This window comes from Streptopelia decaocto, assembly GCF_964273445.1.
Source record: "Streptopelia decaocto genome assembly, chromosome: 17".
In the NCBI taxonomy this organism is placed as follows: Eukaryota; Metazoa; Chordata; class Aves; order Columbiformes; family Columbidae; genus Streptopelia; species Streptopelia decaocto.
The window spans coordinates 2508774-2536446 of record NC_138672.1 but is presented as its reverse complement, the minus strand read 5'-3'; the positions used below and the strand labels follow the sequence as shown (position 1 = coordinate 2536446).

At 58.1% G+C, this 27673-nt stretch overlaps 1 protein-coding gene across 3 annotated transcripts in view; it reads left to right on the top strand.

Moving 5' to 3' along the window:
• RGS3 (regulator of G protein signaling 3) overlaps window positions 1-21109 on the top strand; it is an 83263-nt gene extending 62154 nt beyond the window's left edge. For 2 of the 3 annotated variants that reach the window (XM_082067560.1, XM_082067561.1), the window contains 6 exons: window positions 9229-9882; window positions 13886-13959; window positions 18050-18151; window positions 18882-18943; window positions 19566-19732; window positions 19821-21109. In XM_082067560.1, the coding sequence (XP_081923686.1) occupies window positions 9229-9882; window positions 13886-13959; window positions 18050-18151; window positions 18882-18943; window positions 19566-19732; window positions 19821-20006 (1245 nt within the window). In that variant the 3' untranslated portion in view covers window positions 20007-21109. Of the gene's footprint in view, window positions 1-9228; window positions 9883-13885; window positions 13960-17236; window positions 17951-18049; window positions 18152-18881; window positions 18944-19565; window positions 19733-19820 lie in introns of those variants that run through there. The other variant, XM_082067562.1, reaches the window with a different exon arrangement.
• The last annotated feature ends 6564 nt before the right edge of the window (window positions 21110-27673 follow it).

Genomic DNA, 27673 nt, shown 5'->3' with positions numbered 1-27673 from the left:
GTCACTCCCGTGGCTGCTGATGGTGCGAGCGTGGGCCGATCCTGCCCCAGCCCTTCCCGGCAACGCTGGCTCCGGTGCTGGGAACAAGCTGCTGGGGGGGCCCTGACCGGCCCCTTCCTGCCCATTCCGCTGCTCAGGAAGGGCAGGGCTGTTTTTCTCACTATTTACAGCGTGCTTGACAAGTGCAAGTAAATGTGCTGTCGACAAAAGCAAACACAGTGTAATCGAGGGATGATTGAAACCAGGGCCGGAGCGGTGGTGCGGGGGGGTTGGAGGAGGTGCCGCGCTCCCCCAGGCACCTGCAGCGTGGGGGGAAGCGAACGGGGACAACCCCTCTCCTGTGCCGTGTTCTGCCTCCTCTTGCTCACCCTGAGCAACCTGGTGTGCCCCAGGCACCCCCTGCTGTGTCCCCCTGTTCCCCAATATCTCTGTTCCTGTCCCTGGGCACCCCCTGCTCCCCCACATCTCACTGCCTTCAGCAGCACCTTTCACTTTGCTCTGGGTCATGTCCCGTTTGGATGGTGGCCCTGTCCACCAAGGGGCCACTGGAAGTGCGGTGACTGTGACAAGTTGAGGACGAGTGGGGTGAACTTCCCTCTCTCTGATCCAGCGGGGAGTGTAGTCAGAGGGCGATCGGCTGTTTGATGGGGAAGGAGGGGAGGAATTTGCACCTGGTCGCTTTCTTTTTGGCTCAAAGTCCTTCCATTTTGTGCTGGGAACCTGCTGCCCTGTCTGTGCCAGCTCTGTCACCTCCTGCCGGGGCACAGACTGGGCAGGACATGGCCATGGGTACATCAGAACTTGCTCTTCTTAGGGGGATCATATCTTAGGGGATCTGATCAATGCTGATAAATATCTCCAGCGTGGGTGTCAGAGGGTGCACCAGACTCTGTTCAGTGGTGCCCAACGCCAGGGTGAGGGGCAACGGGCACAGACTGAAACACAGGAGGCTCCATGTGAACATGAGCAGAATCTTGTTTGCTGGGAGGTGCCAGAGCCTGGCCCAGGCTGCCCAGAGCGGGTGTGGAGTCTCCTTCTCTGAGACATTCAAACCGCCTGGACCCACCTGTGTGATCTGCTCTGTGACCCTGCGTGAGCAGGGCTGGGCTGGGGATCTACAGAGGTCCCTGCAACCCAACCAGGCTGGGAGTCTGTGATTCTTCCACGGTGCCAACATGGGAGGCTGGGCAGGGCCGAGCACGTCACTAAAGCATCCGAGGACCAGCCTGACCGAGCCACACACCCCCAGCACCTCCCTGGTGCTCTCAGGGTGCTCAAAATGGAGAGAAAACCTTGAGGTTTGTTCCGCCCCAATAAGGGTTAAAGTGTCAGCTGGCAGGACTGATGAGCCAGGTTACAAAAGTAAAGCAAATAAGTGTGTTATTCCACACCAGTGAGCAGAGCCCGGCTCTTGCCTTGGGCTGGAAAAACTCGTTACTGAGGATGGCCAAAGGCAGCTTTGGTAACACCACGAACTTGGTGGCTGTGGCACTGGAGACACTGTCCCTGTGTGAGAAAGGCCCCAGTTCAGCTCCATCCACCGAAGTATCTGGAGAAGACTGTCCCTGCCAGAGGTCTGTGTCCCCTCAGAGTGAATGGGACCCTTGAGTCCACGTCGGTGACCTTGATGTGTGGTGGCACATGGATCTCACCCTCGTCACCTGACAGACCAAGAGAAGGAGAATGTGTTGACTTGAATTCAATGGGGACAGGTGTTGCAGAGACAGCAGTAGGTGTGAAGAAGGCTGCAAATATAAAAGGAAATGCAGTTTGAGCTGCCCTGGACTGATCCATTCTGAGCCCTGTTCTTACTGGGGTTGTAGCTGTCTGTCAAGGGAACAAGCCTCACATGCAGTGGGGTCACCCAAGGTTATGTGTGGGGATTTTACAGCTCCCTGTGAGGCTCCATGGCATGTCTCAAATGTCCCTTTATGAATTTAAGGAGCCTCTTATGCAGCAGCCCATCCATTCCCTGCAGGTGAGCCTGGCTGGGTGCTGAGTGTCCTGGGCTGATCTTCCACCCCATCACTCCCTTTGTGCACATCACTTGGGCTCCAGACACAGCACAAAGCCCGGCAGGGGGGTGAATTCGCCTGGTTGTTCGCGTGGGGCTGGCCGGGGTGCTGGGCTGGGGTACGGGGATTTTCTCCCCTGGCTCCCTCTCGCTGTGTTCCCAGCCCTGCCGGCTCTCTGGCACGGCGGTGCCCGGGGCTGCCGGCCCCGGACAGCTGCTGGCTCGGCCCCGGTGCCGCTGGCTCACGGCTCCCAAGGGACGTTGTGCCGGGAGCGAGCGGGGCGGGACGGAGCGGATGGGCAGCTGAGAGCTGCAGCTCCGGCTTTGTTTGTTCGCTTGCTCAGCTGGACTCCAAAGCCATTAGCAAAGCAGACCTGTCCCCTTGGGCAGACACCCGCTCCTGTTCTCTGGCACCGTGCGATGTTCTCCAGCTGTGTCCAGCGGCACCAGTGATCCTACTGCACCCCCCCCAAAGCAGGTGGTGTAGCGGGGGTGCAGGCGGCCGCTGGCACTTTCACCGTGGCCAGAGGCATTTTTAAACCCTTGAAGGTCTGTTTATTGTGAATCCCCAGAAGGGCTGGTAAGAGCGAGCATCACGCTGCAGAGCATCTCCCACTGCCTTTTCCATAGAAAACAGTTTGGGGAAAAAACCCAACCACGAACCTGCAGCAGAGTTTCTTTAGCAGGAAGCGCCGGAATCGGTCTGTGCTCAGTGTCGCTTGGGGGCAGGACAGGGCAGGAGAAGGGGAGCTGTAAAAGCCAACACGGCAGGTTCCAGGGTGATACATCATAGCTCTTCCTCAAGGCAGAGCGGCCATGGACTGTTACCAGCAGGTAATGGTGCCTCCAGGGATTGCTGGCAGAGCCGTAAATAGCACGAGGGGCACGAGGGAGCGGTGGCTGGGAGAGGCTGGGGCGGCTTCGGCTGCCACTTGACACAGACATTAATAACGGCAGCGGCAGAGCCGGCGCGGCACTGGCGGCTGCGGAGCCGCGGCTGCGGGCACACGCCGGGGCCGCTCGGGAGGTGCTGCTCACTCGGCCCATGCAGCTGGGATGGAACCGGGAGCCCAGATTTGGTAGGTTTTGCTTTCCAAGATTGCAACCCGGGGCTCTACCTGTCGCTGGGCAGGATCTGGCCACAGGTGGAGGACACAGCACCATTGGGAGCACATTTAGATCCCTTTAGGTCACAGACATCTGCTCCGCTTCCCGTGCTGGGCTGGTCCCTGCTGTCCCCTGGGGAACCTGTGGCTTCATTCACTGCCAGGCTGGGTTGGAAGGGTTGGTATGAACAGTACTGGGGAGAGCAAAGGGGCGTTTGCCGTGACGGGGACTTTTTGAGGTTCCTTTGCAAATCTGGGCTGTGGGTGGCTGTGCCGGCTCTTGCTGCGGGAGCCGCATTGCAGCGTGCTGACAGCGCGGGCTTGCTGCTTTTACAGCCTTTGGGAAACTTTCTGTTTATTGGCACTAGGGAAGAACCAGCAAATTCAGCTATTGCCACTGAAATCAGAGCTGTGTGTGCGGGGTGGGGATGGAGGGCACCAGGGAGGGGGCGGGGGAAGTCTGAGCTGGAACTGCCAGAGCGGCTGCAGTTCAGGGCTGGCAGATCGGTGCTGCGGCGACAGCGAGTCTGTGTGAACCCCAGCTGCTCGGCGTAGATGAGGTTCTTAGGGATGTGGTTTAGGGACAGCGTTGGATTAACAGTTGGACTTGATGATCTTAAAGGTCTTTTCCAGCCAAAATGATTCTGTGATTTTAAGTGGTTTTGCCCCAGGTTGTTTGCCGACACCTTCAGCAGCTGCACCCGAACCGCGGGGCGCACGCTGCGCCTGCAGACCGCGCTCCCTCCCGCACACCCGGTGCTGCAGACAAGGTTGTTGCCTCGATTCAGCATCAGCCCCTGTTCAATGCTGTGTCTTGGGCTGGAGCAGCTCCGGGAGAGACACAGATGTGGCCACTGCAGCGCCAGGCTGGTGATGCCCCATCTGGCCCTGTTTGCGGAACGATCACCTCGGGGTGACTGTAACGGGGTGATGGGATCAGCGCAGGCTGCTGGCACAGGGTCATTCCCTCCCACAGGGGAGGATTTCTCCTTCCAGGGCTCCGAGGTGTTCCAAGCCCAGGGTTTTTTGGGTGGTATGAACATTCACACCCCCACAGGTGTCTCATTGAGGTGTAAATCCACCCTGACTGCCCCGCCATGGTGCACCGTGCTATCCTGCTGTTGGGGTTTCTACATCCACACTTGCTTTTGCTGTTACAGTAATTGGTCTGTATCAATTATTCATTGATGCAGTAATGAAGCAGGGAACGGGTAGAAAACGCTGTTGCATGGTGATCCCTTGGCTTCCGCCGTCCCGCAGAGCCGCTGCGGCCGAGGAGGGCGAAAGCGGAGCCGCCCGGGGATGCTCCTCCTGTGCACTTTCAAAATTACTCCCATGGACATTTCCCCAAGTTCTGGTAGTTCTGCTTTGCATTCTGGCTTCGTTTTCTTCCTCTCAGCCCTGCGCTGTGTATTAGATGCCGCTTTCCTGTAGCCGTGTGCTTACTTGGTTCTTAGCAGTCACTTTTTAAATCTCAGGGCGGTCATCATGAATGGTTTGGTAGCATTTCACAAGGGCAGTTAGAAGTTTCTATCTGATGGATCTGGGCATAGTTTGTCCTATGTTATGAACCGAAATTTAAATTCCACCTTAGGAAAAACCTGCTTTAGAAATGTTGATGTTTCCCGTGTTGATGTAGGCACTGATTTCCCCGCATCCCATCTGCCCTGGGGAGGGATGTTACACGGTGCCAGGAGTGAAACCAGCTGCATCCTCCCCAAAATCCCTCTGGAGAGGGACTTGGTCTCATTCTCACGGAGTTAAATGCTTTTGGGGACAGATAAGACACCTTTGAGCAAAGGTGGATTTAAGGGCAGCAGGAGCCAGAGAGGTTTTTCCATGGAACCAACGAAGGATGGTGCTGCCATGGCCTGGGGACAACCTGTGAGCGCAGCTGCTCCAGTGGGACCTTGGGAGGTCCATCAGCTCCTCCAGCAACACCTTGGGAGGTCCATCAGCTCCTCCAGCAACACCTTGGGAGGTCCATCAGCTCCTCCAGTGGGACCTCAGGAGGTGCATCAACATCTCCTGTGGCGAGGGCACGGTTGGAGCAGCGCGTCCTTCTGCTCGGCTCCACGTCCAACAGTCTGTTACCTGCAGGGAGTTCCCTGCTTCTCCCAATCCCAGATTTTGGCTGAGGAGCTGCCTGGGAGCAGGTGCTGCAGTTCTGGGTGTGTTTAACCTCCTCTTCCCCAGTATCGCCGCACGTCAGGAGTCTGAAAAGCCTGAATCCCATTTTCTTGTGTCCAGGCTTTCCTCGAGCCACAGCAGTTCCATGACTGTGAGCAGAGGTTTTGAAATATTATAAGAAGCTGGAAGCCTCAAAAAAATGCCTGACCTGCCAGAGCTGGGGATTGCAGGAGGTGCCACATGTCACGGCGCTGCTGGCAGCACCGGGGAAGGCCAGTGCCGGCTTTGGCTCACAGCTGGGCCGGCTCTGTGGCCGGTGTTTTCCCAGCTGGAAGTCCCGGCCGTGGCCACCAGAAAGGGCACATTATTTATAGAAATGCCGGAGAAGTCGAGGCCACACTGACAAACCCACAAATGTTCCTTGAAATTTGCTTTGCTGGCGTAGCAACCAGAAAAACACTGATCAAATTATAGACTGAAGAGCAGTGCTTCTTCCCCATCCCAGTTTCAAGAAAACATTTGAATGAGCAAATGATGCCCGAAGGCAGCAGGAGTCCAGGCAGAGGGATACAGCTGTGGAGACTGGGGATGCTGAAGCAGACAGAGCAATGTTTGGCTTTTTTGGGGGGTATGTTGAAGCCTGTTCAATGGGGAAATCGATATTAGGGACTTTATTGTTGTTGTTCTGGTCTCAGATCAATGATCCTCTGTCCCTGAAATGGCCCCTGGGAACCGTCCTGGGGCTTGGAGGCAGCTCGCTCTTCTGCTTTCTCTTCCCCTTCTTGGAACATGCTGCCTTGGGCACTTAGTCTGAGACAGAAACTGAACTGTGAGTGTGAGGTTGTCCAGGGAGGATACAGTGAAGCCCCTGGGCCATCCCGGCTCAGGACAGGGAATCCCGGATGTTGAGAATGGGGGGAGCAACATGTTGAGGATGGGGAAACCCAGATGTTGAGGATGGGAAGGTGTGTTATGACAGGCCAGGGGGTGATGGTTTAAACTAAAGGAGGGAGATTCAGGCTGGACATGAGGAGATTTTTGCCCCTGAGGGAGGTGAGAGCCTGGCCCAGGTTGGCCAGAGAGGTGGTGGATGAACCATCCCTGGAGACATCCCAGGCCAGGCTGGACGGGGCTCTGAGCAACCTGAGCTGGTGCAGATGTCCCTGCTCATGGCAGGGGGGGCACTGGGGAGCTGGGAAGGTCCCTTCAACCCAACCCATTCTGTGATTCTATGAAAATGCTGAGAACAGAGAAACCTGCACATTGAGGATAGGGACACCCAGATGTTTAGAGCAGTGACATCCAGATGTTGATGATGGAGACATTTAGATGTTGACCTCTGACTCCCGAATTACTGCTGCTGGCCAAGGCAGAGGGACCTGTGCTGCAGTGAGGCCAAGGGGTGCTTCGGCTGAGTCCTTGCGGTGGAAGGACAGATGTCCCCTTCCTCTCCCTGCTGAGCCAGCGTCGGCACTGCCTCCAGCTGCTGCCTCCTCCAGCAGCCCCTTGGCCACCATGATGCTGGAAAGGCCACCTGGCCACAGCCCTGTCCTTGCTGGCCCAAATCAGCTTTGCCCAGCGAGGTGGCTCTTGGCTTCTTGCTGTCAAAGTCCCTGGTGCCCCCAGCCATGCTGATGTCCCTCCCACGTCCTTCCCTGTTGTTCCCCCACCACCAGGACACGTCCCCAGAGCTCAGCCCTGTCCTTTCTGCGAGGACGGGATTTCACAGCCCTGGTGACTCTTTCAACCCCAGATGGAAACCTTGCTCGGTGGAGAGGCTCCTGCTCACATCCTTCGTGCCACTGAAGAGCAGCAGAGTCTCTGATTCAATTAGCGCTGGGATTTAATTTAATCCCCAAATGCTTCCCATTTTAAAGGAGCCTGTTCATTTCCTTCTAGGGCCTTATCTGATGTGGGCAGCCAGCAATATTAAGCAGAAGGACTGGACAGATAGGGAGCTGCTGGGGAGGGGAGGGCTTTGTGGGGACTGGCTTGAGGGCTGCATGGGTTTTTCCTCTAATTATTTAATGAAGTAATGATGACAGTGATTGCCATACAAATAAGACACAAGCAGCATCATTAAAACACACACTGGTGCAAATAGCATCCTTGCACGGCAAGTCTGGAAGCATTCCCTTTTTACAAGGAGCGACTGCGGAGGGGGTGAAACAGCCCCAAGGACGGGGCAAACCGAGCATTCGCTTTGTGCCTCCCACCAAATCCAGCTGCTTTGGGGCTGGGGCAGGTGGTGCAGATGGGGCCGAGGACACGGCAGTCTCTGAATTTTAGTCTTCAGGCTCGTTTGGGCAGTTGAGGTGAAGATGCTGAGTTGCTGCTGACAGCAAGTCAGGCTGGAAGGGGACAGAGCGGGTCCCCTCTGTGCTTGTCGGTGTAAAGGGGCTCTTTTGGGTGTGATAAACAAGAACAGGGCACAGTGGGACATGGGTGAGCTCCTCCACGTGCTGCCCAGGCTGCGGCGCTGAACCCAAGCAGCTCTTTGGAAATCCGTGCCGCTTTTTGGACCCGTTGGCTCAGGCGGTGCCTGCGGATGCTGCCGGTGCCGCACGGTCTCTGCACCGTCCCCTCTGTGCAGAGCAGCTTGTGCCCGAACCCCTGCAGGATAGTTTTTGGAGATGACAGCATCTTTTGCAACCCGATATCTGCGTGAAGCTCCCTCCTGATACCCAGGGTGGGTTATAACCCCTCACACCAGCTCTGCTGTTCAGCAGCAGCTTGGCTGTCCCTGGGACCAGGTCGTGGGCTCTGCTGGTACAAGCCAGGGCCACCGCGGGGATGGAGCCCCTGTCCCCTCTGTGACTGCTGCTCTACACGCTGGGGTGTGATGGATGGACTAATTCCCAGGGCCGTGGGTCTTTTTGAAGCTGAATTCAACCTCATTTATACAGGGGTGGTGACTTTGTTGGCTCCAGCTTTCTGGTTGCCATCGGGCTTGTGAAAATCCTTGGGTCTTAACTGGGAATACAGTGACATTTTGTGCTGGGTGACTTGTTACCTGGGCTGGGCCTGTACAATAACCCCCACTGTGCTGCGGGTTTGTGCAGAGGGGAAATGCTTCCCGGGGTGTGGTTTTCTCTCTGCTTTGGTCTCTCTCCCCTGCTGAGCTGTTTTTACCCCTTTGCTCCGACGGGCTCTATGCAAATGGAAAATCACATGAAAGAGAGAATACAGCTCTGTCAGAGCGGGGGCTCATTGCTGGCATCCCCTGCTTGCAAAAAAACCTTGGAGGTTTTTTCCCTTGGCTTTTCCCTTTGAAAGGGTGGATCTTGCTCCGGCCTTTCCCAGCTGCAGAGGAAAACTGGCAAAAACCAGCCCCAAAGGCTTAAAAAACCAAAATGTGCTGGTGGGCGCGGTTGTGATTTTCCAGGACATGACGGGGCGGCCGTGGGGAGCCCCACAGCCAGGGCACCTGCTCGGGGAGGCTGAGCTGAGCTGCTGGGCTGAGCTTGGGCGAGCTGAGCTGAGCAGAGCCCAGTGCTTCCCTCCTGCATCTAATGATGCGGTGCAGGAGGGGCTGGAGCTGCGGGATGAGAGCTGCTGGTTTTCTCTGCTGACCTCGGGGAGGATTTCTGCACAGCTCACAGGGAAACGGGGGAGCCAGCGGGGTGAGGATGATGGTACCAACTGAGCCACCAGCCCCCGGCTTCCTCCAAAAACACCAGTGCAGGAGATGGGAGCTGGGCAGCCCCATCCTGCTCCAGTTTACTGCTGGTCTGGGGACCTGGTGCTTCGGGAGTCAGGACCAGCACTGGGTGCTGTGGGAGCGATGGGTGATCTGCCACCACTCGGGGACCTGGGGATGATGCTGTTGCCCCACCGGCGCACCGTCAGGGCTTTATGAATTGGAGCCAGCCTTGTGGTTGGGGTGTTAGGAGTGAGAGGCTCCCAGGAAGGTAGCCAGTGAGAGATTTGGGGTGCTCCTGCCTTCATCTGTCTTTCTTTATCTTCTCTTCCGAGCAGATGCTGGAGACGGATGCTGAGAAGCCGGGACCAATGCACTCAGAGGATGGGAAGGTGGTGATGGGTGATGCTCCTCCAGCTGCAAAGGCATCAGCTCCATGTGAGCCCCAGGAATCTCTGAGAGCCACCCGGGGTCCTCTCCTGGTGGAAAAGCAGCCGGTGGCCACCGAGAAGAGAGAGGAGCAGCCCAGCTCCCTGCCAGCCTTCATCATCCCCGAGCTGCGGCTCGACAGCACCTTCAGCCAGAGCACGGCGGGCACGGCGGGTGGTACCACAGATGGTGAGGATGAGGAGGAGGAGGATGAGGAGGAGGAAGATGAGGAGGAGGAAGATGATGAGGGGGAGGACAGAGACGAGCACTACTTGGAGAGGAGCGACACGAAGCGCAGCAGCATGATTGAGACATCGGGCTGTCAGCCCCTCTACACGCTGAGTGTGCAGAGCTCCCTGCGGCGCCGCACCCACAGCGAGGGCAGCCTGCTGCAGGAGGCCAAGAGCCACTGCTTCACCTCCGACACCACCCTCAACTGCTCCGACAGCCAGGCCGCCACGGGCCACTGGGCCCTGCCCTCCCCCAGGACCCTCAAGAAGGAGCTCGTCAAAAACGGCGGCTCCATCCACCAGCTCTCGCTGCTGTTTTCGGGCCACAGGAAGGTACGTGAGCTGACAGCTCTGCGGGGTGGTGGGGTCCTGCTTGGCCGTGGGGATGGGGGAGCTCCTGGGGTGGTCGTGTCCTGGTGTCTGTCCCCTCTGGCCATGGCAAAGGTGGCATTTGTGGGTGTGAAGAGGATGGACCAGACTCTTCTCAGTGGCACCCGATGACAGGACGAGGGGCAGCGGGTACAGACTGAAACACAGGAGGCTCCATCTGAACATGAGCAGAAACTTGTTTGCTGGGAGGTGCCAGAGCCTGGCCCAGGCTGCCCAGAGCGGGTGTGGAGTCTCCTTCTCTGAGACATTCAGACCCCCTGGAGCCACCTGTGTGATCTGCTCTGTGACCCTGCGTGAGCAGGGCTGGGCTGGGGATCTGCAGAAGTCCCTTCAACCCAACCAGGCTGGGATTCTGTGTGTGAGGGCTTGGGAAGGTCCCTCTCACTGAAAGTCAACTCTGGGGCGTGCTCAGCACCCAGGGGATGTCACCTGTCACCTGTGGGTGCTGTGGTTGGGCATCTCCCACCAGCGCCCCAGACCCTGCAGGGTCCCTTGTCCTGCTGTCTGCTGAGACCGATGGAAGGAGAGATGCACCCGTGTGTCTGCACTTGCAAAGAGCTGCTGGCAGCAGCGAGGACAGGGACAGTTCAGGCTCCAGAGAGTCTGCGCTGAAATAGTCGCTGGTGTGCTTGAGCTTGCCAGGAGCAGTGTGGCTTTCTGCCCTGGCCAGCCTCTTGCAGGGCTTTCACTATGCGGAGGGTGCATCTCAGAAAAAGGTTGAGATCAGCAGCGATTTCTGACCCTGACACGCAGAGAGGAGCAGCAGAGGGATGCAGAGCCGGAGGGGCTGGATTGCGGCCCCTGGTGCAGAGCTTGCCTTGGCCGTGCTTGTCATCACAAATATTTACAGAAACAACGTGCCATTGCAGACACTGTGTGAGAAAAGCGCTGCTTGCCCCATTCATGGTTTAGTGCCAGTGTTGGGTTAATGGTTGGACTCTGATTTTGAGGGTCTCTTCCAACCAAAATGATTCGATGATTCTGTTGTGCAGCTCAGGACTGTGTTATATGGCTCAGGACGACATCATGCTGCTCAGCACCACCTTGTGGTGCTCAGGACCATGTTCCATGCTGCTCTTGGGCAGGAGAACCCGGTACAGAGCCCTGCACACCAGCAAGCAGGGTAGCACAGCAGTGGTGGGGTTAAACCTTTGATGGGGTTAACCCTCTGGCTGCCAGGCTCATGCTGCTTGAAAAGCCACCTCTAATGCTGTTTCCTGAAGCACCTTTTGGGCTCGGAGTCCCCCAGCCAGCTGGCAAGAGCCCTTAAAAGTCTCACAAGCCGATCAAATGGAGCTGCTGTGCCAAAGGGGAGCCCAAACCCACCTGGAGGCTGATCCCAGCAATTGTGGGCTGGGGGGTTCTGCCCCCATCCCAGATCCCATCCAGAGGGGTCACCTTTGTGGCAGGGACACCTCCTGCATGGCGTGGATGCAAAGGAGGTGGTGGCAGCGGCGGTGCCTGGTGCGAGTGTCCCGTCAGGGCTGGCGGTGCCGAGGCTGCTGGAAAGAGGTTGCACGGCGCCGCTGTGCGAGCGGCCGGGAGCACGCAGCTGCGCAGCCCGGCTGCTGCAGCGCTGGAGGCACGGCGAGCTGTCCCCTGGCTGCTGGGGGACAGCGGGGACAGACCCTCCTCCTGCCCCGCAGAGCCCCTCCCTGCGCTGCTGGGCTGGGGGATGTTTTTCAGCGGGGGCAAACAGAGCTCCTGGATTAAACCACTCCAGTGCAGACGAGATCGGGAGGTTTTGGAGCAGAGAGCGGGGCAGCTGGTGCCGATGGGGAGAGCAGTGCAGCTGGAGCTCCTGCTGCTCCCGGTTCCAGCCCTGCAGCAGCTCTGGCTCTGCACAGACAGTGCCATAACCCGCTGGACATAACACCCTGGGGCATTACCTGCCTGCTCCCCTTCTCTGCCACTCTGGCTGCCTGTGGTCCTTAGCGGGCAGGGCAGCCGAGCATGGTGCTGGGCCACAGGGATTTGGGGGCTGCTGTCACCCCTCTGCCTACACTTTGGAGTGACTTTTGTCAGCTTCTGCCTCTTGACTCGTTCAGTGAAACTCTCCAAGGTTTCTGGAGCAGGACACTGATGTCCAGTTCCCCGATGGATCACCTCCAGCACCAGTGATATCTGCACCTGGTGGCCTCAGCCACAGTGCTACAACATCCATCAAGGTGCTTGGGATTTTTCCCCTCTGGCAGCATTTCAGAGGGGTTCATTTTATTAGCCTTTTTAACACTGTCATGCCCAGTGTGCCTCCCTGCTCCCTTCCTGCCTGCGATCAGAGCTGGGAGGTGGTTGTTTTAAGAGCGCATTGTGGCCGGGAGCGCTGGGACTCCTCGGGCGAGCTCCACGGCTGCCTTTTGTCCCCCAGCGTGGCGGAGCACGGACAATGGCAGGAAACGTGCTCCGGCTGCGCGTCGCCCGGCCAGCCCGCCTGCCGGGCCCGATCTGCCTGGGGAAGGTGCTTTGCAGGGACCGCATTGTTTGGGGCCGATAAACTCCGGAAACCCGGGTGCAGAATGGAAGGAAGTGTCCAAAGCCTCGAGCCCGGGGCTGCGGGGCTGCGCAGTGGGTTCCCACGGCACAGCCGCGGGGCAGCGATCCTGGAAAGTGCCCCTTGGCCCCGGCAGCGTGGGGATGAGCTGGGTGTGGGCCAGCTGCGAGCATCTTCTGGTCTTGCTTGGGAATGGATGAACTACTAAAGCCCCCGAGCTGTGGTGGTCCCAGGAGTCCCCTTGCCTGGCCCCAGGCTTTGTGGCTTAGAGGCTGCGCTGATGCTGCCCTGAGCTCGAGGTGCATCTGTGGTCCCCTTGGTTTGCCCAGGTCGCTCCAGGGTGACAATCATGGAGTGGAGCCCTCTGGGTGCTCCTTGGGCTTGAAACCTGCTGTGATTGAGAGCAGCCCTGGGGAGGAGGGCTTGGGGGTACTGGGGGATGAAAGGTGGGTCGTGAGCCGGCAATGTGCACTTGCAGCCCAGAAACCATCCGTGTCCTGAGCTATGTCACCAGCAGCGTGAGCAGCAGGTGCAGGGAGGGGATTCTGTCCCTCTGCAGCATCACCCTGCTCTGGTGAGACCCCCCTGCAGTGCTGGTCCAGCTCTGGGTCCTCAGCACAGGACACACATGGACCTGCTGGAGAGGGGCCAGAGGAGCCACAGAATGACCCGAGGCTGGAACAGCTCTGCTGGGGGACAGGCTGAGAGAGCTGGGGGGTTCAGCTGGAGAAAAAAAGCTCTGGGGAGACCTTATTGTGGCCTTTCCATAGTTAAAAGGGGCCGATAAGAAAGATGAGTATGGACTTTTGAGCAGGGCCTGTTGTGATAGGACAAGGGGTGATGGTTTTAAACTGAAGGAGGGAGATTCAAGCCAGACATGAGGAAGAAATTGTTGGCCCTGAGGGTGGTGAGAGCCTGGCCCAGGTTGGCCAGAGAGGTGGTGGATGAACCATCCCTGGAGACATCCCAGGCCAGGCTGGACGGGGCTCTGAGCAACCTGAGCTGGTGAAGATGTCCCTGCTCATGGCAGGGGGGGCACTGGGGGAGCTGGGAAGGTCCCTTCAGCACAAACTGTTCTGTGATTCTATGGCTTTTCCTGCCTGGGCGCTGCTGCAGGACCCCTGATTGAGGGATGTGAGTGTCCTCCCCATAGGAGGCACCACTGTCAGTGTCTTGAACCAGGAAGGTACCCGGGCCACTGGCCATGGCATCTCCTGAGATGCTCCAGGAACACCCTGGACTGGGGGCGGCACAGGCCAGGCACGTTCTCATGCTGGAGGGGAGAGGAGCTTCTTCCGTTGTGGCAGCTGTGGTGGTGGGGAAGGAGCCCTGTGGATGACGTGGTTCTGGGCTGTGGGTACCACAGGGGACACTGGCAGGTTGGTGACACTTGGAGTGCCACCATGGGCATGCACCAGCACAGTGATGCAGACACTGTTTTTCTGTTCCCCCCAGCTGAGCGGAGCTGAGCCCGAGTGCAGCTGCGACGAAGGGGACGAGACCTCCCGCAAGAAACGGAGCAAGAACCTGTAAGTGTCACACCGTGGTGGCATCAGAACATGCGAGGGCTGTTTGCTGTTTGTAAACATCTTGGTTGAGCCTCGCTGGTCCAGGCATCCCTCAGGGCTCCTCATCTTGTACCCCTGAGCTTTACTGGGACGAAAGCAGCAAATACCCACGTGAACTAAGGTCTGACTTCAGATGGGAGTTGTGATTTTCGGCCAGGAGGTTGGGACACGTGCTGGGGACACCGCACGGCCCAGCTGGGAGCAGCCCTCGGTTTGCCTTGCTTTGACACTCAGGACGAAGGAGTCGGCTCTTGCTGGTGTCATGGGGAAAACAGCTTCTCCGATGCCGGCAGAGCTGCGTTCCGGCAGTGCCAGGTTCAGGGAGGGGACGTGCAAGCGGTGAAATGTGAGCTGCGGCCTCTTCCCACTGGCCCCCGTTGGAGGAGCCATGGGAGATTTGCCACCATGGGATGGGTTCCAAGCCCTGGCAGCACATCCTGGGAGCACCCAGCACTGGGGCCACCGAGTGATGCTCACAGCCCCACCACCTGTCCTGGTCAGGCTTTGGGGCTGCCAAAAAGTGGGTCTGGGCAAGGACGAGGCAGCCGTGGCCTTTGCTCCCCACGAGCGCAGCTGCAGCTGCGGGACAGGCATGTTTTGGAATCAGCCAACTCCGGTTTTGCAAGGCGGGGTCCGGCCGGGTGTCACGGCCGCAGGGAGCCTGGGGATGGGTCTGTCCCCGCTCCACGTGGCTGGGGGCAGGCGGAGAAGCCGCACGTGGCTTGAGCGGCTCAGGTGTGCGAGGGGACAAGCGCGGGCTCCGCGCTTCGCCTCTGTGCTGCTGCCAGCGAGCGGCACTGTCGGCCCACGTGCTTCCCCGCTGCAGCTGCCTATTTTTAGCTCTTTTCATTATTTCCCCCCACCCAACGCTTGAAATGAAAATGAATTTCTCTCAGGCTGCAGCAGGGACGTCCCCCCATCCATGTGTCCCTGCTGCGCCGGGGGAATTGGGCTGGGGGGGGAGGCTCAGCGGGGTCAGGGGCGGTTGCAGAGGGTTTTCTGCTCACCTTGAGACGCCGGCGGATGCGCTGGGAGCCTCTCGGCATCACACCGGCTGGCTATTGGCTGCGCAGCGCAGCTGCCGACCGGCTGCAGGGAGTATTTATGGTGCCAGTGGCTGCTGGGGTCTGGCACTCACCACCCGGCACCGCTGCCGGCCCCGCTCACCTGCCGGCACCCCCAGATGTACCACGCCATGGTGGACTTTTCCGAAAAATACCTGGAAAGGTAGGACTCAGGCTTTCTGCGGGGAAAGGTGACGCTCTGTGCAGGGGAGCGTTTGCATGTGGTGCAGGGCGATGGGGTTGGACGTGGCCTTGCTGCAGATCACTTTGTAATGGTGACTCCCAACTAGGACTTAAGAAATGTTATTTTTGATTTGATGTTTTACACCGCAGACTGGCCGCAGCTGGGGGCTGTGTGTGCCCGTCGTACTGTGGACTGGTTTCGTGCTGCTTGCTATTTATTTACAAGCAGGTGCAAGAGGAGCAGCGGGTTTTAAGTTGGGAAACTTCCTCGGGTGGTGCTTGCTGGTGTATCACAGCTGGTAAAACTGCCCATGAGCCATGATCGCCTGCGAGCCCCAGAGCCTGGTGTGGGGCAGAGCCCCCGGCTGCAGCAGGTGCTGTGCAGGGGGTGGCACAGCTGGGGCGCACACAGGGGCTGCTGGGCGCTGGGGACACACACAGGGGCTGCTCAGAGCTCTGCCAGCCCTGCTGGGCGCTGGGGACACACACAGGGGCTGCTCAGAGCTCTGCCATCCCCGCCGGGCGCTGGGGACACACACAGGGGCTGCTCGGAGCTGTGACAGCCCCGCCGGGCGCTGGGGACACACACAGGGGCTGCTCAGAGCTCTGCCAGCCCTGCTGGGCGCTGGGGACACACACAGGGGCTGCTCAGAGCTCTGCCATCCCCGCCGGGCGCTGGGGACACACACAGGGGCTGCTCAGAGCTGTGACAGCCCTGCTGGGCGCTGGGGACACACACAGGGGCTGCTCAGAGCTCTGCCAGCCCTGCTGGGCGCTGTGGACACACACAGGGGCTGCTCAGAGCTCTGCCAGCCCTGCTGGGCGCTGTGGACACACACAGGGGCTGCTCAGAGCTGTGACAGCCCCGCCGGGCGCTGGGGACACACACAGGGGCTGCTCAGAGCTGTGACAGCCCCGCCGGGCGCTGGGGACACACACAGGGGCTGCTCAGAGCTGTGACAGCCCCACCGGGCGCTGGGCTGTGGTGGTTGCCTTGCTAAACTGGGAATGCTGCTCCAAGTGCTGCTCGGGCTGTGTGGAACGGCCCAGCCCGGTGACGCCTGGTCCCCATGCTGAAGTGGGAACGGGAGGCAGATGGTGTTTGGAGCGGGAGGCTCCGTGTTTGGAGACGCTTTTCCTGCATTGGTGCTGAGCTGGTGCCTGGCAGCTGGCAGCAGTGGGACACGTGTCCTGCTGAGCCCTGCGAGCGCACAGGCTGCACCACGGAGCAGGTGTCGATTGCTTGGAGCAGTTAAAAAGATGCATGGATGAGGTTATTTTAGGGACACGGTTTAGAGGTGGACTTGGCAGCGTTGGGTTAATGGTTGGACTTGATGATCTTAAAGGTCTTTTCCAACTAAAACAATTCAATGATTCTATGGTTCTGTACTGCTCTGGCTCCAGGTGCTCAGCACCTTGCAGGACTGAGCCCTGGGGTTGTTGCAGCTGTTTATTTCTGTAGGCTGCTGTGTTTTCCCATCCTGGGACTGGAGTGGCTGTGGGTCCGGATGGCATCACTCAGGGTTGGGTACGCTCGTGTCCCCAGCCAGCCCTGGGTACAGCCTGGCCAGGCAGAGTTGGCATCTCTGAGTGTCCCTGCACAGACCCCACAGGGTGGGACCCGTGAGGGGCTGCAGGGGGTGGCCTGGTCTTGTCACCCTCAGGCCATGTCCCCCCGGGTGGTACCGCCAGCGCTGGTTCAGGATGAGAGTCCCATGCCACCTGCGTGTCCCCTTCATGCCGTGGTGTCATGCAGGGGCTGTGCCACGAGGGGACAGCATTGTCTGTGCTTGTCCCCATCCGTCACCTCTTCCACCTTCTGCTCCCCCACTGTGGCCCCTGGGGAGCCCTCGCTGGGGCTGGGATGGGGGTCCCACTTTCCTGTGGCATTTGCCAAAAATCTTTGTCACAGTTTGTCCTGGTGGCAGTTTCCTGGGGGAACTGGGAGCCCAGTGTCTGGCTGGATGTCAGTCTGTCTGGGTGCACATCAGTCTGTCTGTTTAGGAGTGTCGGAGCAGGGTCCCACGCCCAGTGGCAGTGTGGGCTGTCTGTGCACCCCACTGTGCCACACATGCCTGTCCCAGCCGCCCCTTACGGAGATGTCCCCTTGTCCGTGCCTGTCCTGGGCTGGCACCAGGGAAACGTGAGCACCAGGGGGTCACACGTGGGCTCCCAGCCCTGTCCCCACGGGCCGGACACAGCGAATCGCTGCTGTCCCCGCTCAGCCCCACCACCGGCCCCACGGCTTCCCTGGGACGCCTGCGCTCTATAAATAACCTCATAAATCCCTGCCGTGATTATTTTCCCCGCCGTCTCTTGAAAGGCCCCACTATCCACCCTTGGCGTTGATTTTTCCACCTTTCCTTGAGTTTCCCCAGCAACGGCGGAGCCGGCCGAAATAGCAGCGGGGCTGACACAGCCCTTACTCACTCCCGCTCGCTCGCCCCACGCCGCATTTAAAGCTCCTCCGGGCTGGGCCCTCCCACTTCCGCGCTGGCCGCCCCGGTTGGGACGCGGCACCGAGCCGGCGGCAGAGCCAGCCAGCGTCTGGCCGTGCCGGGAGCCGCTGCGCAGGCCGTCCCAGCAGCCATGCCCTTTTTCCGCGACCTTTCCAAGCCCCAGCCGCTGGAGTTCCACGCCGAGATGCTGCTGGGCATGCAGAGACCCCACACCGGCAGCCTGCAGCGCCGGCACACCATGAAGGAGTAGGTGGTGGGCACGGGACGAGGCTGCCGGCGGGTGCCCTGGGTGCTGGGTGTCCCCCCAACACTCACCCGCCTGCTAAAACTTGCTCTTTCTTCTAGAGCCAAAGACATGAAGAACCGGTTGGGGATTTTTCGGCGGCGAAACGAGTCCCCGGGTGCCAACCCCTCTGGCAAGCTGGACAAAGTGCTCAAGTCGCTCAAGTAGGTGCCGCGAGCGGGTGGCGCGGGGGTCGGGGACCGTGGGGTTTGGGGCTGAACTGTGGCCAGGCTGAGCATCACCTCCAGGCAGGCTGGGGTCGCCCCGCTTGGGGAAGCTGCGGACAAACAGTTTTTGTATCTGCAGGAGCATTAAAAACATTTGTCGGCTGAAAATTCCCCCCGAGGCGGGTGGGAGGTCTGTGCCTGGGGGTGGCGGAGCAGCGGCTCAGGCTGGAAATTTCCCTTATGGCTGCTTTCTCCCAGTGCCTCTACATGAAACTTTAACTGGCTGGAGCTTGGTTTGAAAAACCACGTTGCTCTGGAGATGCTCCAGCAGCCAGAGACCAGCTCTCCTTGCTCTCGCACCTGATGGCTTATCTGACTGCAACTGAAATCCCCACGATCCCGCAGCCCCTGGGCTTTGTCTGGAGATTTCCCAGTTCTAGACACCCCAAGTGGCACAGCTGCCTGCACAGACCTCTGTACAGCAGATTTTCTTCCTGCCGATCTAAACACAGAGTTTTTCTTCAGCAAAGCCACCCCGGCGCTGCCCAGTGCAAAGCCCGGCTGTGCTGGCGGGTGCTCCGGCGGTGCTGGTGCCGCTGTGGGACCTGGGGCACGCAGCTGTGCTCTATCGGCTGGAGATGGTTTTTTTGCTCGTGCTGTGTTGTGACAGGCAGCAAACGCAACTTTCGCAGCTTCTCTTTGCCAACGCACTGTCCTTCTCCTGCAGGCCCACTCCCGAGGAAGCTCTCAAGTGGGGCGACTCCCTGGAGAAGCTGCTGCTGCACAAATGTAAGTGTTTGCCCGACTCTTCCGCCTCTGTTTGCTGCTGGGAAATATCCAGGCACGTGCAGGGATAAAGCTGGGATTTCCTCTGCTAATCCCTTCCTGTGTTTGGGGGCTGACAAAGAGAAATGAGGCTGCCCTTTGCGTGCACCCCTTCTGCTCCTGCCTGTGACGGGGACCAGGGACAGCCACGGTTTGGGGCTGCAACCCCACTCCGGTGTGGGGGGAAACGACAGCGATTTGTGTCTGAGCCCGACTCAGAGCTGTGCAGTGGGTCTGTGGAGCAGGAGCTGCTTTGGGCCATTCCCTTTCTTGTGTGTCACTGCTGGGACACCCACGTTGTGGCCATGTCCTACACCCGTCCCCATAGCAGTGGCCGGGGATCCTCTCCCCAGTGCTGTCCCATCTCCAAGCGCAGCCCCTTGGCTCTCCGCGCAGCCAGGCTGAGGACGGCCCATTCAGCGCATGGGTAGATGGGTTCCATCGCCGCCTGCTTTGCACGGGGCTCAGGACGGGGTTTCAGGGGAGGTAGTTTAGGTTGCACCTTTCCGAGGTTGCTGGGCTGAGGGTCTTGTGGGGCCATTCCCACCTGTGAGCCGGGAGTAGAGACGTGTCCCTGTCCCCACAGACGGACTCGCTGCCTTCAGGGCCTTCCTGCGCACCGAGTTCAGCGAGGAGAACCTGGAGTTCTGGCTGGCCTGCGAGGAGTTCAAGAAGATCAAATCCCAGTCCAAGATGGTCTCCAAAGCCAAGAAGATCTTTGCCGAGTACATCGCCATCCAGTCCTGCAAGGAGGTGAGGGCTGGTTCCCGCGCTGGTGCGTGGCTCCGCGGCCCCGAGCTGCCCGGGAGCCGCTCACCAGCGCTGGTGTCTCTGTCCCCAGGTCAACCTGGACTCCTACACGCGGGAGCACACCAAGGAGAACCTGCAGAACATCAGCCGCAGCTGCTTCGACCTCGCGCAGAAGAGGATTTACGGGCTCATGGAGAAGGACTCGTACCCTCGCTTCCTGCGCTCTGACTTGTACTTAGACATAATTAACCAGAAGAAAAGCAGCTCCCCGCTGTAGACCCAAGGACTCTTTCGGGGCAGGCTGGGAGCTATGTGTTTACATGGAATGGAGTGGCGGAGGCCTTTCTGGGGACGGCAGGAGCGTGCCTCCCGCTGCCGTTCGTGCCCCCAAGCCATATTCCTGCAGCGGACACGTGTGGGGCAGCTGGAGGCACCAAGCACGAGGCTGAGGGGACCAACAAGCCAAGCAGTCTGGTACTGCTGCATCGCCCCGTCTCACCAGCGCTGGTACGACGCCTTCGGGGTGACTCCGACGGGGTTTTTGCCCAGGAGGGAAGCTCCCACTAGACTACTGTGAAGCACGTGCCTGAGCTGCGCGTTGCTGGAAGGTCACGAGTGATCCCGTCTTGGTGAGGAGGGACTTTTGTGCAGTGCTCCGGCAAGGGGACAACAGCACCCACACGAACATCCTCCCTGGATAACAGGCTTCAGAACTGGACCAGCCCCACGATGCTGCTGTGCTTCCCGTGCCGGCGACTCGCCCCCCAAGCAGCTACATGGCAGGAGCCCCCGGCGCTTCCTCCGCTCGTGGCGGGTCCCCCAGGAGCAGCGAGCGCCGCGTCCCTCCCCGCGCCGGCGGCGTGTGAGCAACCGCCTCCCGCTCCCACCCCTGGTTTATTTATTGACCTCCTATAGCTGGACGCGTTGCTGTGTAATAGGAAATCCTCGTGTCCTTTCCTCTTCTGAAATTACAAGTGCAATATTTGTGTGTGTCGCGGCGGAATTCTCCGGTGGAGCGGATGCCTTTTTGTTTTTTGTGGGTTTTTCTCTGAGTGCGTACAACATTTTCTAAGTTAGCAGGTTTTATTCGACAAAACGCGTTCCCTGGCAGCGGGCCGCTGGGGGAGCCTGGGTGTATATATCATACCCTGACGACGGAGGGTTTCGTGATGGAGAAAAGCAGCTCTGTGAATCAGACGCTCTCCGTACTCTGGATAACTATGTTGTATTTTGAGACGCAGGGGTTATTGCTGAACGCGGCGGAGCTGGACGGACTGCCTGCCTCCAGGCACCCAGTTTGCAGTGCGCAGCATCTCTGCAGCTAGCAAAAGTACATTGTCATGGTCATAGGTAAATAAAAGAAGAATATAATTTCTCGTAGCTGCCTTTTCTTCATGGCATGTTTCCCAGCGCTGGTGGAGCCGGGTGTCCCCCGCCTCACCGAGTGGCGTAAAATCCTGTTACTGCGTGGCTAAAGATGGGAAAATCTGGTTGCTTGAATACTGGTTGCTTGAACGTCTGAGCTGTTTTCTCTGGTGGAGCAGCTGCTGGGTGCTCCTCAGGCCAGGCCCAGTGTAGCCCTGCAGGAACACAGAAAGTTTTGCCCAAAATGAGACCGTTCCCAGGGACAACGTTTGCTGTTTAAACACTGCGGGGCATGAACCTCTGAACGTGGAAATGCCCAGAAATGTAAGTGACCTGGTGTAGCTCTCGGTCCCTTAGGGACACACCAAAAGAAGCAACACAAACCCCAACAGGGCTATTTCGGGTCCAGGCTTGGCAGGGCTGCTCCCCGGCAAAGGCAGCGCTTTGACAGCTCTGACGGATGATGAAAATGTTTTGTAAAGGCTGTTCACGGTGTGTTTGGTAGTTGAAATATCCTGTGCCCGTCACCTGCCTGTGGTCGGCCTGGGGTGGCTCAGGGCTGTGTTTTGGTGTGACAGGGCCGTGCTGTGCCGGGGCACAGAGGTGCTGCGGGTGATGCCCGGGGACGGGGGTGCAGTCCCAGCCCAGCTCCCCCCAGCAGACACCGTCTGTTCTGGGGAAATGTTGGTGTTTCCCTCCTTAAGCAACCAGCAGCTGATGGCCAGGTGGGGAAACTGAGGCAGAGCTGAGGGTTCCCCGCAGGGGTCGGCTGGAGGCAGCAGGGTTGGTGGGTCGCCTGTGTGGATCCTGGGGACGCTTTTGGCCCCTCGGGGCTGAGACCCATGGGCTGGTGTCCCAGCTGTGACCCGGTCACCAGCCCCGGAGCTGCCGGGACCCAGCGGGTGGTTCAGCCTCCCCGTGAGCTTTGCCCCAGCTTGCTCCTTCATGCCAGACCCTCCTCTACCTCCCAGTGATGCTAAGAGCTCTCATCTCCTCTCCTTCCCAGCCAGGAGGGTTTCTCTTCATATCTGGCCTCAACGCAGATTTTCTTGCCCTTTCCCCCTCTCTCCATCACCCATGTGTTCTTGATCTCCCCTCGCTCTGTTCCAAGCCACCAGCGCTAGGAAACTGTTGTCACAGGGTGACTTGTTGGCCCCACTTCCCCGTGTCCCCAGGCTCCCATGTGAGGGGACTCGGCTCAGGGGACTCTGTGGGTACCGGGCAGGTCGGTACCTGCCGTCACCTTCCTGAGCGCTGCGACCAGCGAACCCTCCCATGGCTGCTGCTGATACCCGGGAGTATCCGACCCACATAACCACACCTGGTTGTGAGCCTGCCTTGGTGACAGGAGGGACCCGAGCCCACGCGGTGGGACAGGCAGAGAGGGCTGGGGCTGCTGTGGGACGTGCGGTGTGGGAATCTGGTGCATGACTTTGAATAAACGCCACTGACCTGCCCATGGAGAGTCCCTGTGGGGGACAGAGGCACCGGTGTGTGCAGAACGGGAGAAATGGGGTCTTGGGGACCTGGAGAAATGGGGACCCTGGAGAAAATGGAAATAGCCCCGTGTGAGCGATAGAAATTTGGTTGTTGCTGTAGCAGAATTTATTGCTGGCCAGGTTTGCATGAGTTGCTCTGCAAACACTGTCCCTGCGCGCTTGGGAGGTGCTGGATTTCTGGGAGAGGAAGGGCTGGGGTGGGAGGTGGGAATGCCGGGTGCCTGTCCCATGTGTTCCCAGGCCAGGTCTCACCACGGGCTCTGCGGTGACACCAAAGCCACAGCTTTGTCCCCTCCATGCTGCAGGAGCAGAGCTGTGCCAGCTTCTCCAGGACTTCGTGCCATGGTGAAGGCTCCGAGAAACTTGGAGCATTGGGGGGGGATGCTGGGTCACTAAGGGGGTTTGTTCTGGGGGCACATTGGTGGGGATGGTCCTGCAGCCCCCCCTCAGCAGCTCCTTTTGCAGGGGGATCAGGGGACCGGGAGCTGCTGAGGTTGTTGTGGGGTCACGGAGCTCACAGCACAAACAGAAGTGGGACAGAAATGTCCTTATTTAGCACAAAATAAGATGGCCAAGGCAAAATACAATCAGTCTGCATGGGATGTGAAGAAATGATTGAGTTGTTGATGCCAGCGCCATGAGCTTGGGCAATGAAAACGGGAATTAGTTATTCCTAATTCCTAATTTGAGGCGTGACCTCAAACCGCCCAGGATTGCAGACAGCGGGAGGGACGTTCCCAGGGCAGCAACTCTGAAATCACGGGGGTCACCTGGCTGGGGGTGGCCCTGGGGAGGGACAAGTGGCCTTTTGTGGAGACAAAGCCGTTACCTGTGCCCAAGCCACTGCTGCCGTGGGGGTGGCAGGTGACACGGGTGGTGACAGCGAGAGCCGCCGCGTCTCGGGCCGCTTCGCACAGTGGCCAAAGGTGATTTCCCAACGCGGAAACCGGCGCCTTCCAAAACGGGGAGGACGCTGCAGCGGGTCTTATCTCAGCAGATAACGAGGAGTTATCTTGGGGCTAAAAATTAGCGGTTGCTGAGTTGCAAGTAGTCACAACTCCCTGTGTTTGTCATGCGCAAACAGGGTAAAGTCCAGCGGGGCGCGGGTGCTCTCGGGTCGGTTGGGATGAAGTTCGCCAAGCTGAAGGCAGGCACGAGGCAGAAAGAGCTTAAGGCTTTGTTAGGTTCAAAAAAAATGCCATGACCCTGTAGGTGCAAAAGGTTAAAACCAGTGGGAAAAATGTCCTCAGGTCCTGGGTTTAATATCATGATTTCCCTGCACCCTCAGGGATGAGGAGGTTGGGATGAACCAAAAGGTCTTGGAGAGGCTGGTAAATCACTTACCTGGCGCAGGTGATGACCCAGTGTCCCTCAGCTCAGTATTTCATCAGCTCTGACCAAGTATTTCATCAGCACCCTAGCGAAGCAGCCAGAGATGGGTGCTGGGGTCATCTGGGATTTCCAAAAACAAGTGAAGTTCTGAAAATAGCAGCTGCTTGAAAATATAGTTCAAGTTGCCAAGCGCCTCTTGCATACAGACTAGTTGGGAGAAGCTCACGAGCAGCGTGGGTGTCCCACGCGGGGATTCGTCCCTCGTGCACACGATGAGTGTCCGGGGAGCTGCGAGGCTTCCCAGCCAGCGGCGCTTGGGTTGCAGGGGGATCTCATTTCGGAGCTGTCTGCCATCTGGGGGTGTAAAGCCTTTCTCTCATTTCTGCACAAATGAAGTCTGCCTGTTTTACAGGTATGCGCCCATCCCCGAGACACTCAGAGATGCGCAGCTTTTCTTGGGCTTTTCCAAGGGAGTATAAACTTACCCAAATAAACATAACTTTCTACTGACCAAATAATTCCTTAGACCCCTGATTAGACAAATATTCCCAGAATAGAAACAAGGCTCCTTTCTAGCCGTAGACTAAACATAGCTCAACAGCGAGATATTAAAACTGCAGACACAAGAATTCCTCTGCCCTGGTGAAACAGCTGACTCGCTGGGCGAGTCCCTTAACCCCGCACAGAGACCTTTGGAGGCTTATCAGGAGCACAGCAAACTGATTTGTGCCCAGGAGCCGACGGGAGACCTGTGCGGGAACACTCGTCTTGGGTTGTCTGCATGGCAGGGGTGGAAATCGGGGTTGGTTTGGGTTTGTTTGGGCACTTTTTGCTGCAGTGGGTCTGATAAGGGCCGGGGGTGCAGAGCTGTATTCGAGGGTTCTTGTCCTTGCAGACAGTGACCCGGGGCTGGGCTCAGAAAAGCCGACGGGGCAGTTAAGGGGGTGATGGGGGTACCCGCTCAGCGCTGCCGGGTGTCGGGGAGCAGCGATGCCCTTCGGGTGCATCCTCGACCTGAGGCTGCGAGGACAAGTGTCAGCAGCTTCTGTGCCTGGCGTTAGCAATGTCACTTCTCAACAATGCAAGGGAGCAGAGAAGAAGAAAATAGAATGCTTCCGAAGCAAGAATAAAAATAGTCAGCCTCAGACGCTGTCTTTCAAGGAAATAAAATAAGCTCAGCTGGGCTGCTGCCAGGACAGGAAATCCAGCAATGGCGAGAGTCCCCCGAGTGCCACTAACTCATTCGGGAAGCGTTGTCATGACCCTCTCATTGCTCATTTTCTGATTCTTCTCCTCATTAGGTAGTTTTTACTCCGCTCATCCAGCTCACACGTTTCCCGGTGCTGGGGAAGGAAGGCGAATAATGCTGATGCTGGGCCCGTCGTGCGGCGCTGGGAAATGCTGGAGAAAAGGACGGGGAAAAACCCTTTGTTGCTGAGCAGACCTGCTGGGTCTCACAGGGAGGACAAGTGGGACTTTGTCCCCTTGGTGACCCCCTGCAGCATCCCCCCCCTGCTCTGGGTACCACTGGGCTGTGCTGAGCTGGAGGTGCTGAGCTGGATCCTCGCCTTGGAAAGATCCAGGAACCCCCTTCCCTGCCTTCATCCCTTGGCCGAGGTGAGGAGGAGGGAGATGGGGGAGAGGGAGAAGAGCCAAGCAGGAACACGTGGGAGCTGGGGATGGGGTGTTTGCTTGGGAGCCATTTGCAAGTAATTTATTGTCCCTTCCTGAACTAATAGAGTAATTATTTCAGGAGGACACACATGTTTCTCATGGAAAGTTCCACCCGGCCCGTGCGTCAGTTCATCGTGTAGCAGCCCTGTTCTCCCTAACGTGATCACAGTGTTTCTAGACAAAGACAAGTGGGTGAAACCTCCTGCCCCCGGGACTGGGGACAGTGGTGACAGGTCACAGAGCACCAGACAAACCTCCCGGTCCAGGGCAAATCAACAGCTCAGCAGCAAATGGGCTCACGTGTTGAAAGCTGATCCGCAAAGCCGAGCAAACACCGCTCTGCTCTTTGATGTAGCTCCCGTGCTTGACATTAGGTGTTTGGATGAGTGCATCTGATTTTGTACCCTGTTCCCTCTATCCAGCTCAAGAGATATGGAGAAATTGGAAGGGTCCTGGAGGGGCTACTGAGGTGGTGATGGACTACAGACATGGGACCTGTGTGGAGAGATGGAGAGAGATGGGGTCTAACAGCATCCCACAACTTTGGGAAGCACAGCTACAAAGGTGATGGAGCCCAGCTCTTGGTAGCACCAGGTGACAAAATAAGCGGCAACAGCCACAATGAGTGACAACTTTTAGACCTTAGACAACAGGAAAAATACTTTTGTTGTAAGGCTGATACAGTAGAAACCCCCAGAGAGATAGGGTGTCTGTCGTTGGAAATGGTCGAGACTTGGCCAAAGTCACAGCTGCCCCGATGAGGTGCTGGTGATTCCCCTGGTCTGACCTGACCCCTGGGGATGCACCCTTGGCACACCGAGGAGTCTGGCTCTTGTTTTGGGGTGGACATGGGCAATGCCCTCCAGGACACAGGCACGGAGCCCACAGGAGATGTGGGACAGAGGTCCAGCAGGCCAAAGTCCTCATGGGAGCAGTGGACAAGAGTCCTGTGTTTTTCTATAGGGAAAAAAGTGATGTGTGTTGGTGACAGGCCCATCGTGTTAGTGTTGGAGCTGAGGGAAGAGCTCCTCCCTTTTGCCCTCTGACCAGCTTTGGAACGGTTTGATTCTGGGTAAAAGATGAGAGCTGAGTGCCAAAAATCGGGGTGGGATGGCCTGTGGGATGGTGATGTGGAGCCCAGGGTGACATTCTGCTGCTCCCAGCTGCCCTGTCCCCCGATCGGACAAGCTCATCTCCCTAAATGATGTGACTAGAAAACTTTGATCTCTGGTTTGCTTTTTTTTGGCCCCACAAACATGCCAACCACCCAACACCCTTTCCCTGATAACTGTGCAGGGATCACGCATGGGATGGGGATACTCGATGGCTTTTGAAGCTGCTGCCCAGCATATTTCATTTAATTTGCCATGTGAATGCAAATAATTGACTTGATGAACTAGATGATCTTTCAGGGAAACAAAGTGTTGCTACAGGTAGGAAGTCTGATAAGTTAATACAGCCAATCTTTCCTCTTCTAAAATAAACGGAGAGGAAGGAAGTCGGATGGGAGTCCCTGCAAACCACGTTTTAACAGAGTGTCAACTTTTATGGCTCAGCCATAAACCAGCAGTTCCTGAAGCACCGGCACAGCATTAATGAGATGAGAATTGTGCATTACTGCAGCTTCATTACAGCCCAGGAATCGACTCCGGGAATGAGCATAGCGGGTTGTGCTGTGCCCGCACTTGTTTGCTGCCAGGGAAGCCATTGCCCAGGAGCGTGTCCCACCAGCTGAGGGTCTAGCTGGACCAACCACAGGATGGACAATGTTCTGGGTCCCTGTGGGTGGTTTGGGGATGCACAGCCCCGCAGACCCAGCGCAGCAGCTTGGAACACGGTTGCAGACTGATCTCCATGGAACAATCCTCTTTCTCTCCTCTGCAGCAAGAAGCCTGAGCAGCAGGTTTAGGGCCACCACTTGAAGACCCAGAGGGGTCCCAGTTTGGACCTGCCCATCCGTCGCTGCAGCTGGAAAGGCTTCAAGGGCACTGGCCCCTCTGTCGAGGAGCGTTTTAGAGGGATGAAGGTTTGCTGGGAAATGTAGTGGCTCCTCATTCAGACACACTCCTGCTGT